At 41.9% G+C, this 14,810-nt stretch overlaps 1 protein-coding gene across 1 annotated transcript in view; it reads right to left on the bottom strand.

The window, feature by feature from the left end:
- Positions 1-2,223: 2,223 nt before the first annotated feature.
- LOC112958267 (obg-like ATPase 1) overlaps positions 2,224-14,810 on the bottom strand; it is a 13,495-nt gene continuing 908 nt past the window's right edge. The window contains exons 2-5 of the mRNA XM_026052089.1: positions 14,561-14,661; positions 12,984-13,127; positions 7,550-7,677; positions 2,224-2,461 (exon numbers count right to left, since the gene is read on the bottom strand). Of these exons, the coding sequence (XP_025907874.1) occupies positions 2,328-2,461; positions 7,550-7,677; positions 12,984-13,127; positions 14,561-14,661 (507 nt within the window). The 3' untranslated portion in view covers positions 2,224-2,327. The remainder of the gene's footprint in view (positions 2,462-7,549; positions 7,678-12,983; positions 13,128-14,560; positions 14,662-14,810) is intronic.

The raw sequence follows: 14,810 nt of genomic DNA, 5'->3' as shown, positions 1-14,810 counted from the left end.
AGGCTAAAGAACGAGAGCGCAGGCTCCGAAAACCATTGTGACTTTGCTTAGCACGAGGCTTAGAATTTGAGCGCTATCAAACTGTAACGAAGGCTAGAGAAGAACGTAAGAACAAGAGTCTGCCTTTCTCCACGGGCATAAATAATTAAAACTGCAGAGTTCACAGTAGCTGAGGCTGGAAAGAAACCCACTAGGTACGATGCAATCAAAATTCAGCTCGTGATATCTAGATGCAGCCTTACTGGAAAATAAGTCTCAATTTTTTTGATTAGTAATGAAAACATTTACAAATTCATAGCTCTCGTCTTGCTCTTCCTGAAGAATTACAAGGTAATACATCCTTGAGATACCGTTATTTAAATACTAGGAATAAACAGGATGGCACTAAATAACGCATACGTTTTTTCTCCCCCTATCTATATAATTTGAGAGAGTTATTCTGCTCTCAAAGAATAAATATGGGTAATTACTTTTGTGCAAGAAGTATAAAGGAAAGACCTACATAAACCCTTGAGCTTATTTATGCATTAAACCATAGCTACCTGCCCATACCAGGATATGGTTTAAAACTCAGATCATTTTCACTAACCTGGTGACATGATTTACCGTGCAGTAAAGGCAAAGTCTAACTCAGGGTGTAAGCAATTTTCCAACGCTGCCTCACAGTTCTCACCCATGTGCCCAGCAGAACAAATTCATGTCTTCCAGGGGGAGCAGAGGAAGAAATAAAGCAGTATAGGATACTCCAAACCAATCCCGAGGCACAAACCCCTATGTTTTGTCCACATGCACATAGAGAAGAAAGCAGCACTCCTCTATGAAGGAAAGATATGGGAGAGGAGGGCAGTTTCACAGCGCTGCTTCCTAGAGCCGACACGGACTAACCTGATGCTCAAATAGGAATAATGAAGGACAGGTCTTGCACAGCTCTCCGCTGAACGGCACCTAGGGAGCCACTTTAAGGCAATGCTAAAACTGCGAAAGACCAGAGTGCAGCAGCTGCCTAACTCGCAGAGGGAGAGGTGCGAGAGGACCAGGAAGTTTCTGCAACGGCAGCGTGAAACCTGCGGCAAGGCAGGAGCTCCCAGCGCGGGCGCCGGGCAGGCGCGCAGAGCTACGCGTCCATCTGCCTTCCAGGGTCTTGGCTCCGGCTCTTCCCAGCACGGAAAATGCCTCTTTTCCCTGCTTTGTAGGGAAAAGAGAATTTGTAAGGGCAGTTCAGGTAGGACAGCAATATTCAGCTACATTTACACTGCCATCTAACTCGCTGCTCACCTGCCCATACCTTAGTGTTGCTTAAGGAGTACTGGGAAGTAGCCCTTAACCTAGAAAAGCTTATCTGTATCACCATGACACCATGATTAGATGAAGATAAGAAAGAAAAACAATCACACAAACAAAAAAACTCACTGCAGTTGTGTTTCTTTCATGGTATCACAGTATGTTTTACTGGTAGGAGGGAATTCGGTCACTTTTTCTGAGTCGCAAGGAAAAAGAAAGCAAAGCAAAGCCACTACTGAGCATGGCGCTCCCTCCAAAACCACAACATACACTGCAAGCCTTTGCTAATAAACTGTCCTAGAAGCTACTTCACTTTTGGCAATGATTTTATTAGAAGGTGGGTGGGGGAATGCCATTTTCACGACCTTGTGACTCAAAGGGTCTCCTACACAATGCCTCACCCACAGAAATATTCACAGCTTTTTATAGTACTTTAAAAAAGCAAGAAAATAACCATTAGTTAACAAAATAAAACATATTTTAACATATGTTAAAACATACATATCACTGCAATTACATTTTTAATTTGAACGATTTTGCTTTTTTCTTAATATATCAAGAGTTACTGAAAGCTTAATTCATAAGGTTTAGCTGAGCTATGACCTGCTCCAAACATTTAAGTATTTAGTTATTCCAACAACAGATGAGAAAGAGAACGTCTCTGTAAAAGCTCAATAGCATAAACATCCCAGCTGCGTGAAACTACCATGTTTAATATGTGCTGCAAATGACTTCTAAACTTTGATAACTCAGCAGTGAAATGTTTCTATACGTGAGAACCTTGCCCCTTCCCCCCCTTTATTTATTTATTTATTTTTTTTAAGACAGGAGGCAGCTACATTTAGTCACAAGTCTTCCAAAATATACAACATAGGGAACATATGAGGAGCAAAAAAAAAAGGGGGGGGGGGGAATCTTAAAAGAAAAATTTGAATGAAAATATGTTAAAATACAATTTTGCAAGACGCCTATGTTTACATCACTTGAAGGTGGATTTCAGCGCCTAACAGAAGAGCTCCAAATCACAGCGGGGACACGAGTGGGCTCTACCGCCACAAGCAGAGGCGCTGGGCCGCCGCGTGCGGCGCGCCGGAGCGAGGAGGCGCGAGCCCCGCTTCGTGCGCGGAGCGCTGCTGCTGCCCGCGGCGCCGCTCGCGGGGTCCTGCTGCGAGGGGAACTTCTACAACAAGCAAACAAAAAACATCGCGTCTCAAGCAAAGGCACGGAAAGACCAGCATTTTCTGGATACAGCAGAAAGAGGGCAAAAATAGAAAAAGTTTTAAAAGGAAAAGTCAGAGCAGAGGATTGAAAAAATACATGTCTTTATCAACTTCACTGAGACTTAATTGAACTTAATTAATCTCAACATTGAAAATAATGCTTTGAGCTCCCCATTGATATTCATAATGATACAAATAAAGCGAAGGCAACTGGATTTAAAATCTTGAGGATGGGGGGGAACAGTATGAATATTCTCTCACCCAGTTTTGATATGCATTTACATTAGGTAAGAACTAACTACATTCGGCTCGTGCGATTTGGTATCTATACTTGCTATAAATGTTAAATAGATGTAAGAGTTATCTCAAACTATGAATAACACAGAACGTGGGATGTACAAAACATTAATAACGACAAACAGACTTAAAACTGGAGTAAAAGCCATTAAAATTTTGGAACTAGCCATGGAGACTATTGAAACCAGTTATTTCTACAAGTCCCCAAGAAGATGTTTACTTAGCTTCACGGTTGTTTCAATCTGTCACCACCAACAACATACCAGCAATTACCAGACTCACTAACATGCACTAACATTCTGTTTCCCCAGAGCACCTTAAATTTGCTAAGTTTATGTTGCCTGTTTGAGCTGAGACCCTAGGCAAACACCATGGTTTTATTTATTAAAAAGGAAGAACTTGAGAGTGAAGCATTCTTAGAGGCAAATTTCCTTCCAATTTCTCTATGTTTGAAAATAAAGACTGGACTTCATTAGAGAAACTAAAAATAAGAGAAAAATGTGGAACGTATTTTCTAGAAACCCAGGACCTTTGGCGATCAGCAGGAAGGGAAAAGTCTAAAATATTAAGAATTCTGGCTCTTTAACATGCAGTACAATCAAATCTTGACAGATAGTTGCAACAGGGACTAAATACGACATGTACCATTTTCCTCCCTGAAGCGCTATTTAAGAGTAATTTGTAAATTTACACTTGTAACAAGGTTGCCATTTTTAATCCACCGTACAAAGAAAGTAATTTTCTGCAAGTGCTTGTGACTGATATGCCATAAAAGTTGAAAGGCGGTTAAAGGCCTGCGACTCAGGAAGAAACTTATTACAGCCTTCTGGCCGCCTGCCTTCTGCCACGCTGCAGACATTTCTGCTCAGTTAAAAACCACTGTACCTGCAACAGGAAAAATACAGCGGTGAGAAGTGCTTCCAACTAAACAAAGAAGTAAAAAAGAAATACAAAGAAATTTAAACCTTCCACAGCTTTAAAGCATATGTCAGGTTACCTTGCTACTAGTGTAAATGCTGTTATCCAGGACAGAAAACAGCTTTTTAATTAAACTCCCCGTTCATTCAGTCAGTAGTGAGTATTTCTGTTTGGACAAAGGTTTTACACAGATTCAGCCAAAAGGATAGTCCCCATCCCAAAGAAACCAGGATAACTTCCAAAATAAAAAGCAGCATTCTGAGATCAATCATCACTTTGAATACCAGTAACCCATTCTCAATTCACTTATTTTAAATGGAAAAAATCTATGCATCTAAAAAAATCTAACACATCTCAAAAACCCTTCAACAATATAAGGAGAAAAAAAAATCTATGAATAGTTACTGTAGACAAAATAATTTACAAATAAATCATTTCTTCCAAAGAAAACACAATTCAACATATACTGAATATAAAGAAAAACAAGATTAAAACCTTTGGCCTAAGACCAGAAACATTTTCCAGGCGGGGGCACAAGTCTGCAGTGTCACACTCTAAAGCTCCCCCAGCCCAGCCCGCCACCTCTCGCCCATCAGGACCTTAAGGCCACTTCAGGGAGTTCACTTCCAAACGCTTTCTGCAAAACACCAGCCAGCAAAACAACATTAAAGCCTGGAAAACAGCAAGATGCAATGGTTCATCTAAATTCCTAGCACCATCCTGTTGAGCCCTCTGTGAGGTAGAAACACAGTTCCTGGTCTGTGCTCCAAGACAGACGCTCCGCCAGTCCTGCAGGGAGACAGGCCACCAGCTCCATGAGGAAGCAGACGGCTGCACACACGAGCACGACCAGGTGTCTTCAGCGACCAGCTAACACCACTAGTCCCAACTGGAGAGCAGCAGTTTAAAAGCCTTCCCAAGCAAACCCAGGATGCGTTTCCTTCTGGAGGCAGCAGCACTGGCTGGTGCCATCCGGCCCGTTCGGCACCCCAGGACAGCGGCGGGAAGCTTGAGGGGCCTCCCAAAGCTTCCCAAGGTGACACAGCCCTCGAGGTGCAGGACATTAACACCCCAGTGCCTCATGTTGCAGCTCCAGCACCAGCTCAGGGCGCCCACAGGGAACCCACGCGACAGGCCACAATAAACCATTTCCCGTGCACAGAATTTCCCATTATCCAGCAGGACTAAAACAAACAAAAACACAACGCAGAGAACAGGCCTTCTGAATGGGACTCAACAATACAAACACTAAATGACTGCTACCAAGATCTGCATGAGAAACTCTCCAGAAATAGTGTGAGACATCCGATTTTTCATTCTTTTCAAGATGAAAACATTTTCCTCACGTAATGAAAGCTACATTTGCCACGAATTCAACACATAAACGACTGCATCTTTCACAGTGCTAATGTGAGAAGCGCTTCGTAGTGAAAGAAACAAGTGGTAAGCACATAAGGTCTTATTCAATAATAAAGTCATTAAACCCATAAAAAAATCAGTTGGCTTTGTCAGCAATGCTAAAATATCCACAAAGGGTATAACACCCCCATGGAAAACAATATTATTTTTCCAGTAATCCCGATTTCAGGCTCTTTGGTTCGCAACCCCTGAAAAGCAGACCAGGTCCCACAGCCAGGCTGCGCAGGAAGAACTTGAGCCAAGCCCTGGGAAAAGGCAACGAAAGCTTCAACCATCCCCTGAGAACTGAGAAACCTACAGATGGGCAGAACTGCACAGGCACCTTGTGTGACCTGAAACGGTACACGCTCGAGACATGCTGTAAACTCAAGGAGGTTGCCAGTGATTTTGAAAGGTAGGTATAAAAACATTAGAGCATATAAAAAGGGTTTATATTTTTTTTTCTAATAGAAGGAGACATGGTATGTTGAAAACTTCCATGGGTTTTAGGCTTTAACTAGAGTTTGTGTTGTGTAACTCAGATTCATTTTTTCTTAAATTGAATAGAAAGGCTATTACTAGCTTTTAGTGCCATATCTTCAATTTTATAGCACTGTGGGAAAAGAAAAATGGAAGTAATATGCATTCTGCAGTCAAAAAAGAGTAATGATTTTACATCTCAGACTAATTTGCATTATCATTTTTATCATTAGCCTTATTATTAAGGCTAATGCAATATTTCAAAATACACTTATTATGTGATAAACACAAAATTCTACAACAGGTCATCACTAGATTACATGCTAGATAAAACTTGCCCTTCTAGGAAAGGGAGCATAAGAGGCAGGGTTAAGATTAAAGAGTGCTACTTAAAAAGAACAGGAATATTGTTTGAAAATGTGACTCCATTATCTTTACCGTAATCCACAGAAGATGTAAAAAAAACATAGCGACAATCATTTCACAACCATTACATTTCAGAACTTCTGAAAGAAGCTAAAGTTTGTTACAGAATAACTCAACAACTAGATAAAATAGGTATGAATACAAAATAACAAAGTATCTGCGTGGTTAAAAAATAAAACTAAAAAGCATAATGGACTCGTTTTCTACAGTTCTCAAAGAAAAAAACACAAAAATGGTGTTAATCCTTATGAATTCTGCCTAAGACAAATGCTGTGGATGATTCAACATATATACTAAAAAAATCTTCTCTATTGAACGATTTATCAGTCTGTACCTTAACCAAACAGCTATGATTCAAACATCCAAACAGAGTAAGTATAAACAGTTTATCACTTGTTCTCAATTGACAGCAGACAAAACAGTAATTTCAACTCCAGGACAAGGATACATTCGAGGGAACTGATTGCCTGGCTTTCTTTGGGGCACCACTATACAAGCGGTTCTCAAGAAGTCACAATAGGAACACTTAAAATGTATGAATGCACAACCCTGACATATCAAACTAGCTCCCAACAGGACGTGAAATTCAGAAGACTTACCTCGCTCTAGCCCACCAAAGGCTTAGCTTCATTTTTTCAACACAGTTTTAAATACTATGAGCTGTTTAGCAACGAACATCATTCGCAGAAAACAGCAATACTAGTACTAATATAGGAAAACAAGCACTCAAGTGGGAGATGTGTTTAACCCCTCCACTGTTATAGCTGGCTTTTAGATACCAGGAGATCTTAACAGAAGCTTCATGTTTCCAGAACCTGTCTTTTTTCCCAACAGTGTAAGCCTAATAAAAACATGTTACCTTTCCGCACAAAGTTTGCCTCACTCAGTTGAAAATATAGAAAGGATAAAATGAACCAGAGGTCGTTTTCCCAAAACCATGACTACACCACCAGCACATGGCTGCATTGGCTTGTTTCTCAGGCTTTACTAAATATTAATTTTCCCCTAAGATATTGCTGTATGCATCACTTACTACATGAGACCTGTTGACAGGATTCAACCTCCAACATGGGCTACTCGCTGGTGAATCTAGGTCTCAGATTCAGTTGCAAATCTGAAATTACCACCTCCCACAAACAAACCAAAGAAGAACTGCGTTCAGCCTACAATATACGTAAGACACATACAACTGACCTGCGCTTTTATAAATACTGTATGTTCAGCTGACTGTCATGTTTATTGTTAGGCTATTACTTACCCTCAGGTTGTGTGAAAGAACATGCAGATCTGTAAACAATCATTTGCCAAAAAAACTCTCAAGGAATACAGCAGAATTAATACCTTTAAGGACTACTACACCTTTACCACTGTCCTCAGTCCTTCTACCTCCTGCACACTTCTAAACACACAGGTTCATTCTTAAATTCTCGTTGCCAACCTGCTTTAAATAAAAACTGTAGAACAAATATGCGTAGAGTACAACAGCACATTCTTTACGCTATCCATGGAATATAAGTAAGTTTACATACGCATCAGATGAAAGATCCCATCACAGGCGTTAATATGAGACAAAAAGGAGTTTCCTAAGCCTTGGCCAGTATGGGCTCCTTTCACAAGGCCAGCAATATCCACCACATTCAGAAAGGCTGGAATTTTGCTGAAAGATAAAAGTTAAAAATGTCATTACCAAAAGATATAATCCAAAATGTTTGGCACAGAAATAAATCTGGAACCTGAAAATGACATTTTTGACTAGATTGTTATACATGACAATAACTTTCTTCCTCATTTAATTTGCTATGTTAAAAAAAAAAAAGGAAAAAAAAAAAAAAAAACCAAGATTTCTCCCCCTGCCCCAGGCAAAACACTACTTTATATCATTAACAATGTCAAACAAAACAACACACACACACACAACTTTTGCTACGATGTGGGATCATACTGACTTCCATACGAAACATCAGCCAAACCTGGACTTATGAGGTATGAAATGTCACCTGTAACAAGCAGCTCTCCTAACACAAAAGGCAGAAGACATCTAAGTGTCCTCACAAGTAACTGTCTACACAGAGCAGCAAAACTCAAATTTCAGAGTATGTTGGCAGTTCCTAACCATGTGTCTATATTTTGTGTAAGCAGAACACCACATAAATCCTTCCCCCCGACACACCCCAAGGAAAAAAACATACTAAGTGAAATACAGAAACATAGATAATCATTATCTCCGTTCAAATCAACGTGTGGAACTAGACAACAGTTCTGAAAGCTATTTAGTGCTAACTCCATTTTCATGAAAACGTAGATAACACAACCTATATAGTTTAACAGTAGCCAACTCGCAGCCCCCTCGAAACGCACTCCCTAGCATGGGGAAAGGCAACCCAGCCCCTCTGTCCGAGCATGTCACACTCGCATGTCGGGCAGGACGACAACCTCAAACCAAGAGCCATTACCCTGCTTTTGCTTTCCATCTTACTGCAATGCTTCCCAAGAAAAATAGTAGTAGTTGTTGGGTTTTTTCCACTCTAATTTCTCAATACAAGATTTGGACAATACTTCTTTTCCTTCCCAAGGCAAAGTTCAAAGCATTACTGTACTTGTCAGGTGCACTGAATTAGGAGCTTAACGACATTTCATGTCATTAACACCTTTGTGATGCGCTTGCAAACAAGCAAGAACACAAGCCAGGGCTCAGAGGCAGCTTAGGAAATATGCAAGATGTTTACAAAACAGCATGAGCCACTGAAATCAGGGGCACCTAACACCTCACCTTCTAGCTTTAAACTTCACAAGGCCTGTGAAAACAAGGGGGCATCCTTGGAGACACTGCCCTGGCATGTGTTGTAACTTAATGCTCCTCAATGAGGCGGGGAAAAAAGGCATATAAATACACTCCAAACAGAGCTAACTTTGACAGCGTTACACTTCTGCTCCACTAAAGTGTTCTTGGCAAATGCTATCAATTAGATATTCTTTCTATTTACCAGTATGCAAATTCAGATGGCAACAGCAAGCCAGGATTTTTAAGCTTAATGCACTACAGAGAATAGTGCATAGCCTGAGGACAAAATCAAACTAATAACTCCACTAATGCACTAACCCTACTCCTCCTTTCCCCTGTGATGCAGAGCTACTGCACAGCTCACAAGAAAGAGCAACAACTTCCCGGTTTTGAAATTCTTGCTTTTTAACAAATACTAACCCTTCTAAGTCATCAGCAACATAGAAAATGCCACTTCTTAAGGCATTGTCATTTAAAACTGTGCCAAGAAAAGAAAGGTGGCCCCAGAGCGGCTCTCTTTATGCCCCTCTAACCCCCGCAGGGTGATGAGCTTCCTGGCTGCCAGCACCCCAATTCACACTTTCACTGCGGAGATGCCTCTTGCACCAAGGCAGGTACCTTCACATGCAGATGGGCCACCCTGTCCCCAGCACCACCCTCATTTGCTGCACAATGGCTGCAACACCCAGCCTATTTATTTCACAATGAGCTAGTAAGAGCAGGAGGCCTTTGAAGAGCCAGTATCCGGCTTTCCAGGCTATTTCTGATCCTCACTTGGCTATCACAGAGCTGACACCCGGGCAAAGTAACATTGCCATCGTGGTTGGCAGCCTGAATCTCTTTATTTCATCACAGAAAGATGAACACAGAGGAAAAAGGCATAAAGCTATTCAGAATTGGGTATGTCGTCAAGAAGTCCAAAAAGACATAAACATGTCTAAACCAAACCTGAACGAAATGGAAAACACTGCAAAGAACAGAAGTTCTTTATATAGGTAGTGCATTTTAGCTCTTTTAAATGCAGAAAACAACTGAATTGTTCTTTCCCCCCTCTTCCTTTAAATAGATTAATTTCCATTTCTTAAGATTCGTTAGTCAGCATTAGCATAATGTCACTGAGCCTCAAATGATCATCAGGAACAGGTGGCATCAACTGATCATTTGTACAAATCAGTGCAGCACCAACCTACCATAAAGGAGGCACAGCAATTCATTACCCACAATGGATTACCAGATCCAGACCAACTTACTTTAAGCACGAGCGTCGTCCTTGAAAAAGTATGTCCTCTTGGAAATTTCCAAGGAAAATGCCTAAACCTTTAGAGCAGGGATAGCAAACTACAGTTCTTGTTCCTGAATGGCTACAAAATGGTACTCTTTTGGCCCAAGGGCTTGTGCAAAAACAACAGCGGGCCAACGCAAAACTCCTGTGTTTCTTCCTCACCATTTTGCTTTTAATCCCAAACAGGGATTTACACAGGCAGGGCAGGGAGCTCCTTTCTAACAAGAGCTGTGTGTTCAGTGCAGTCCCAAGGTAGGACTCCCGCACCCTAGGGGAGCTTTGCTTTCTAACCCAAGGCATAAGGAGATTCAGGGGAGCACCATCTCCTTTCACAGCTTTCTGAATTCCTGCTCCCTGCTCAGTAACTGAAATGAAAGTTGAGCAACCACCTCGCCCAGTGTAACCTGAGCAAGGGACGGTCCCCCTGAGGGCTGCAAGGGAAAGGGCCTCCTCAGCACTCGGTGCTCAGGAGCAAACACCCGCATGTAAACACCCAGAGCTCGGGGCGCCAGAGCCCAGGCCCTGCTCCCACTGCTACTCCCTTCTACAGAGACATGCTGCATTTGTGTGTATGCACAACACGTTCCAAGCACCTTTGTTCCAAGGGTTGGAGGAACAGGGGGAAAGGCTAAAGTTTCCTCCTCTATTTCCACAAGTGAGAGCTATTACTTTGAACATTTAATTTAAGTTAGTAACAAAATATAAGCTAAGACTTTAACATGAATTCAGGTTTTTAAAAACATATTAAGCTCACTGTGTCTCCTTCCTCCTTACTGCCTCACTTTTATTCACATCAGAAAGCCAGCAACAGGCAACACTGAAGCTTAACTTCAGTGGCTGCTGACAGTTGCTGCTGACGGCTGCTTCCCCAAGGCAGCAACACGACACGCGGAGCAGGACCAGGAACACGCGGAGCCAAGAGACACGCGGAAGGGCAGGACCTGCCTCTCAAGCCTGTACCACTTTGGCCTCTCTTGTGTAAATATTTCAGTTACAACACAGGCTTTTTTTCCTACCATGTTTGTTTTATCGTGACTCAGAAGTTGTAAGATATGGGAAATAGAAACCTGAATGCTTTAGGTTTTACAAGATGAAAACTTGGGGCCAGAAAGACAAGAGTCTAATTTATAGAGAACTCATGATACTTGCATAGAAGCTCTACATTTCTGCAGACTACCTAGTCCAAGCACAAGTAGAAAAATCAATACAGAATGTATCACCTGAGAAAATAAATCCAGACTATTCAAGAGAAATTAAATAAATTGCAATTCAGTTGTACGCCTTCACGACCTTTTTCCCCTCCCTCAGTTATTCTCAACCAGGTAAACATTGTCAGTCCAAGAATTGTTACCTCAATCTACCATGCTACTGAATCATTATTGCTTTATCACTGCTAAACTTTAATATTTAAAAGATACACACAGAAAAACTGAACTGTAAAATTCATAGGAGCTCCATCTACTCACTAATCCCCATAACCATTGGGTTTAAGTAACTGGCACTTTCATAGAAAACAAATCATAAGTCTGTTCAAATGAAAGCTGATTTATTATCTATATCCAGCAACAACTATAATATTTATGGGTGACTTTTCTATCCCCAGAGAGCACGCACAAGTATTTGTAACTTTAGCATTCCTTGTAAGGATAGATAACAACAGAGGAAAAGAAAAATGAAAATAACTTCTTTATCACTTCAACTATTAATTTAGAAATTGGCGGTCACAGTTAAATATCTGAACAAAAAACAAGTGTTTATGTGGCAATGATAACATTACCATTTAGAACAGATTTGTTGAGACAACACAACTTGAAAGTCACACCATTATTTCTGCACAGTCAAAAGCCCAAAATTATTGTATAAAACTCAGCAGAGTTATTTTATTAACTAGCACAAAACCACGTATTCACAACATCCATCTGAAAAGAAAGAATAAGGCTACTTGTTATAACAATCCACCTAAGCAAACAGCTCCTCCATGTTAATACATTTTCAGTATTTACAAAAGCACAACTTGCTTTGGCCCTGAAAATTAAGTTATCTAAGGGATTTTAGTGAGTAGGTACACGGTCCCTTTTCACTCTGGGCATGATCCAGCTCTAAATCCTAGGCCCAAGAGTTGAACAAGACCAGACACACATGCTGAGTCGCTCTACAATTTATGTATTTTCATTTTATTCAGAATTCATAGGCAAGTAACTGCAAACACATGTCAATTAACAACTACCTCTTTCCTTTTCTGAAACACTCAATCCCCACAATGAACATGCAGATGAAACTACGGAAACAGCAGAAACCAATGATGTGACAAAACTGATGCTCTCATAGAATAAGGAAGAATAAGAAGAGAAACCAAAGGAGTATCACTGAATGTATCTGGCAACAAACAGCAAAGTCTGTAAGGAAAAGAGAAAAATCCAAGGAAAAAGAGTTGTCCATAAAGGTTATTGCCCAAAGACTAAGACTGAACAGAATTTAAGTATATACAGTATTCTGAACAATATAAAACAAGAGAGAAGTTTAATTAATAACTCTCCTCACTGCAGTGACTCACTGCACAAGTGCAAGTTGTGCACTGATTCACTGCACAAGTTACACATAATTCCTTTACTGCTCGTTTTCCAAATTTCTGCAGAGGACCCTCCAAATCCCCTAAAAGTCACTAGCTTGAAAGACAGGACACTGAGCAATAAATGACTATATTTCCAATACTCATACCACAAACATCAAATGAAAAGAGAGAGGTACATTCCAGGTGGTCGCATGCATCACTCCCCGTTCAAAAAGAAACTTCAGTAGACTCTTAAAGGCTGTAATGTTTAATTACAAACAAAAACTTGAGTTACGTAACACTACTGCAACCAAAAAGCTGTCGGAAGACCTCAAGAACTGGAGTTACCTTGGAGGTTTGTGGTACTGGCACAGGAAGTCAAATCTGTCATCTGGCACAGGCACTCGACTCTCGTTTGGATCAATGGTGCAGAAAGGAAAGTTTTCTGCCGCCGCTTGACTCTTCGTTAACACATTGAAAAATGTGGATTTCCTACAAACAAAACACATTTCTGAAGTAAGTTCCAATTAGAAGCATTTAGAAAAGATGTGTTGACATGCATCTCACCCTAAGCCAAATGCAAGGCTCAACTCCCCCTTTCTTCTAAAGGCAGTAAGGGAACAGTACCACTTTTGTGGTACAAGACATGTGCAGGACACATCCTGAGGTACCCATGGAAATGTTGCCTCTTGCTAAGCAACTATACAGTCCGTTTCAATCAGTAGAGAGGTTCAAGTTAAGAGCAAAAGAGCAACGCTCAAATCACCAGCCACTCCTCACCTGCCTTAAGTGTAAGAAACCAGCAAGGAAGCCTGGTGGTCAGCTGCCACAAGTTACTTCCCAGAGACAAATCTGCATTTGAAAACTCACCAGACTTTTCTACAACTGTGCTGTTCCTCCAGTGTTGTTTAGGAATCAAAATAACTACAGAATAATCATTAAAAGTCAAGGAGAGAAAAGCAAAGGCAATGAAGATACTGGGTCCCATCAGTTAATCAATTACAAGTAACCTTCTGAAGATACAGCTCTATCTTACCTAACATCTTCACCATGCATGTTAAACACCAGTTAAAGAGCCACAGGTAGCAACAGGGAGAAAGAAAGGAAAAAAATAATAAGGTAGTTTTCCAGATGCTTAAGAACTTTCTTAAGCGAGCCTTGACTCTCCTAACAGCAACATTCTGGTTTATTTCCTCTGCAGTTTCACACAACTGCCCGGCCTCTGGAAGGAGGCCCGAAAGTTGCCCTGCAGGCAGCCAACACACTGGAAGCCAGTGAGGATTTCCCTTGAAAGCTGCAACCTTCAGCAACAGACTAAAGGAAGCTGCTCTTCCCTCACATGAAAAACATGAATCTGTTTGGAAATACTGTTAGAAATAATTGCCAATGATTATTCTTCCACATTTACTTCACATGTTAGACAGCGCAACTGATAGTTATTCTCCTTCTGCTGTACAACTTTCCTAGGCTATAAAACAAAAAATAAAATACAATTATGAGAAGATGGCAGGTCCTCCTACCTGAGACATGCCCAAAGAGCTCCCATGGGGTTATTGTTAGGAGAAAAAAATGGCTGCTTTACATGAAAAAGAACTTCTCCTGAAACATTAAGTTGGTAAAAGCTTTCAAGAAGTTTTTGAGCTATCAACCAAAATTTAAAACCGGGAAACAGTACGCAATAAAGTGTTTTTTTGAGTCTGTGGAGATGGAAAAGCAAGTGTACTTTCTGCAATTTTTAAGCTGTTTTCCCCATTTCCGCCCGTTCTCCAGTGTGGGTGTCAGTCGGATCTAACGCAGAAGAGCTCCCTCAGTAACCGCCGGGCGGGAGGCGCTGCCCGGGGCTCCCGCAGCGGCAGCCCCGGTGCTAGCGGCCCTGCCAGGCGGCCGCTCGGCCCGCACCGCCGGGCCGCTCGCCGCGCACCTACCCGACGTTGGGCAGCCCCACGATGCCGATCTTGAGCGACGTCCCGAAGCGGCCGATGATGGGGTGCGACTTCACGCCGTCGCCTCCCTTCTTGGGGGGCATCTGAAAGGGCAGAGCGGGAGCGTTAGCGCCGCCGGGACGGGCCGGAGCCGCCGGGACGGAGCCGGCGCAGGGGTGGCGAGCGCGGACGGGCCCGCGCGCGGCCCTCCCAGCCCGGCCTGGCCCTCCCGGCGCCCCGCGGAGCGCAGCGG

Source organism: Nothoprocta perdicaria, unplaced genomic scaffold (genome assembly GCF_003342845.1).
Source record: "Nothoprocta perdicaria isolate Ctin4 unplaced genomic scaffold, notPer1 scaffold_83, whole genome shotgun sequence".
Classification (NCBI taxonomy): domain Eukaryota; kingdom Metazoa; phylum Chordata; class Aves; order Tinamiformes; family Tinamidae; genus Nothoprocta; species Nothoprocta perdicaria.
The sequence above is the reverse complement of the archived record's forward strand: the minus strand, read 5'-3'. Positions and strand labels throughout refer to the sequence as shown.